The sequence below is a fragment of the Chenopodium album genome, chromosome 12, assembly GCF_948465745.1.
Source record: "Chenopodium album chromosome 12, dcCheAlbu1.1, whole genome shotgun sequence".
Lineage (NCBI taxonomy): Eukaryota > Viridiplantae > Streptophyta > Magnoliopsida > Caryophyllales > Amaranthaceae > Chenopodium > Chenopodium album.
The window spans coordinates 47,417,717-47,420,287 of record NC_137845.1 but is presented as its reverse complement, the minus strand read 5'-3'; the positions used below and the strand labels follow the sequence as shown (position 1 = coordinate 47,420,287).

General features: G+C 31.7%; 1 protein-coding gene across 1 annotated transcript; it reads left to right on the top strand.

Moving 5' to 3' along the window:
• On the top strand, window positions 1–2,571 carry LOC145572479 (homeobox-leucine zipper protein ATHB-22-like). The gene is made up of 3 exons (XM_081631453.1): window positions 1–265; window positions 1,327–1,682; window positions 2,279–2,571. Exons 1-3 carry the CDS (start codon window positions 172–174, stop codon window positions 2,501–2,503), a joined length of 675 nt encoding a protein of 224 aa, XP_081487579.1. The 5' UTR covers window positions 1–171; the 3' UTR covers window positions 2,504–2,571.

The following is a 2,571-nucleotide window of genomic DNA, read 5'->3' as shown; positions in this document are numbered from 1 at the left end:
GAAAAGATAAAATTTTCACATCCTAAACTTTAAGCCAACATTTCTTGAACTTATTAGAGTGAAGTCCCTTTCTTTATATTGTTGTCCTTTTTTTTGTCAAACGATTTAAATAAACTGAATGATAAGTTACCCAAATGTTTTGGGATAGTTTTAAGTCGAAAGTAACCAAATATGGATTGGAATACTAAAATCTTAAGGAGCACTCCCGAGATCTCTTCCACCAACTCACTTTACAATTCTTGTAATCAGTATGATCGTTTTTCTGGTGAGTTTTCACTGTTACATTTATGTATATATTCTCATTTTGTGAACATTTTTGTAGATCATATAACCTTAAAGTAGGTATTTCAAGCATATTGAATAAGTCATGTTTTTATGCTACTGTTGCGAGTTTTTAAATTTTCTTTTTTTTTTTTTCAAATCTAATAACACTAATATTAGAAGTCGGTTGGTTATTATGTTAATATTCTATTGTTATCTTTGGTAAATATCTTTTAGGAGTTTTAGGTTACCTTAGTTTGTACTACATACGAAGTATATGTTAGTGAATATCTTGTTTTCTCCAATTCTTCTTTAGTTTAACTAGTTTGGTTTGAATTGAATCAGGCTTCTAATAGTCATCAGTTTATGAGTTATCGTGTGGCCTGAAATATCTTATTTTAGTCATTAGTTTATGAGTTATCGTGTGGCCTAAAATATCTTATTATTATGAGGTACGAAGTATTAGGTTTAGAGGAGCTTGATTTCTTGCTTTAAACAAACTCCTTTATTTTACATTGGGTGTTATTAACATGAAAATTTTAGGGCTTGTTTGGAATCATCTTTGGTTTTCAGTTTTCTGTTTTTTTTAAAACTAAAAACCAAAAACAGGAAACAAGAAAAAGGTGTTTTCACTTTTTTGTTGTCAGTTTTCAAAATTATCATGATTTTAATAAGTCTAAATATTTTTTGATCCATTATGTAACATATGTAACATACTTTTAAAAAACAAAAAACCAAAAAACAGAAAACCACAGCAATGCCAAACGGACCCTTAGCTTTTATTACTGTTTAGCTTTGTAGTTTGTAATAGGTTGATTAAGCATGCATATGTCAAAATAATAAAATATTATTATTTATGAGTTAGTCCAATAATATTAAGTTCCCATTACTACTTTTAACTTCTGCATTCTTTATAACAGTATAAATAGTGATACTGAACAAACCCTAGCTTATGTGATGTTTATAATCTTGTATAACAACTACGAGTACAGATATTTTAATACACTAAACATATATGCACCATTATAAAGCTTATAAGCTTGCTCCTTATTTATATTCCCCAAGGTTTGGAGGTGATGAAGCATCATGGTGCTGTTGAGATGATGGCAGCAAATGTTATTCCATCAAATGTGGAAAGAGACATGGTTATGATGAGCTTTGGCAATCAAGAAAAGATGAAAAGGCGGCTAACGACGAATCAATTAGAGTCACTGGAGAGTAGTTTCCATGAAGAGAGGAAACTAGACCCTCATAGAAAGATGAGGCTTGCTAGAGAGCTCGGCCTTCAACCTCGGCAAGTCGCGGTTTGGTTTCAGAATAGGAGAGCAAGGTGGAAGGCTAAGAAGCTTGAGCATTTGTATGATGCTCTTAAGCTTGAGTTTGAAGTTGTGACCAAAGAAAAGCAGAAGCTCCAAGAGGAGGTTAGCATCTATTCATCTTTCTATTAGAGACTAAGAGTTTATATCTATTTGTTATTTTAGTTTTGCATGATCTTCTTTTCAAATGATAAGGATTATAAATACCATAAACATATAACATCATTTTAATGTTAATTGTCATGTTTATAATATGTGTCACATTGTTAATAACTAATATAAGTTTTGGACATTTTTAATTTAATTTGAAATCACATTGTGACTTGTGACAAATTATTTGAGACAAAGGTAGCAATGATCATGATGATGAAAAATGGTACAAGTACATAAATTATCAACTGGCCTGGCTAAGGGATTGGATAAGTTGATAAGGGTGTTATTCCAATTTAGGTTGGGAGAGCTTATTCCACCAATTGGGGCTTCATCCGCTCGAATTCGGATTAGTTGGAGTCTAATTAACTTTAGATAACCTGGTATACTTATACGAAGTGGTACGCAAATTCAATTGCATGTAAAAGGTTACTACTAAAGCCTAACGACCGTCAATTAAATGGGGTTTTCGACGTGTATATGCTATGCTATACTTCGTACAAGTTTTATAAATCAATCAATTATTAGTTAAAAATAAAATGAATGAACAGGTACAAAAATTAAAGTCTATGCTAAAGGAACAAGCTACAAAGAAGCAAGTCTACAGCAGCTATACAGAAGCCTCATGTGAAGTGACCGTTGAGAGTACGTCAGCTGCAGTTGCAAACCAAAACAAAAGTATTGGTCGTGAGCACAACAAAGAGGGGCACTTTCTCTTCAATGTTGACAATTACAACGCAATTTCATCACCTTCTTATTGGGGCTCCCTTGCATGATTGATCACACCTTATGTTTTAAATTTTAATTATATAATCTAACTTTTATTAGAAAAATTATTTAGCAA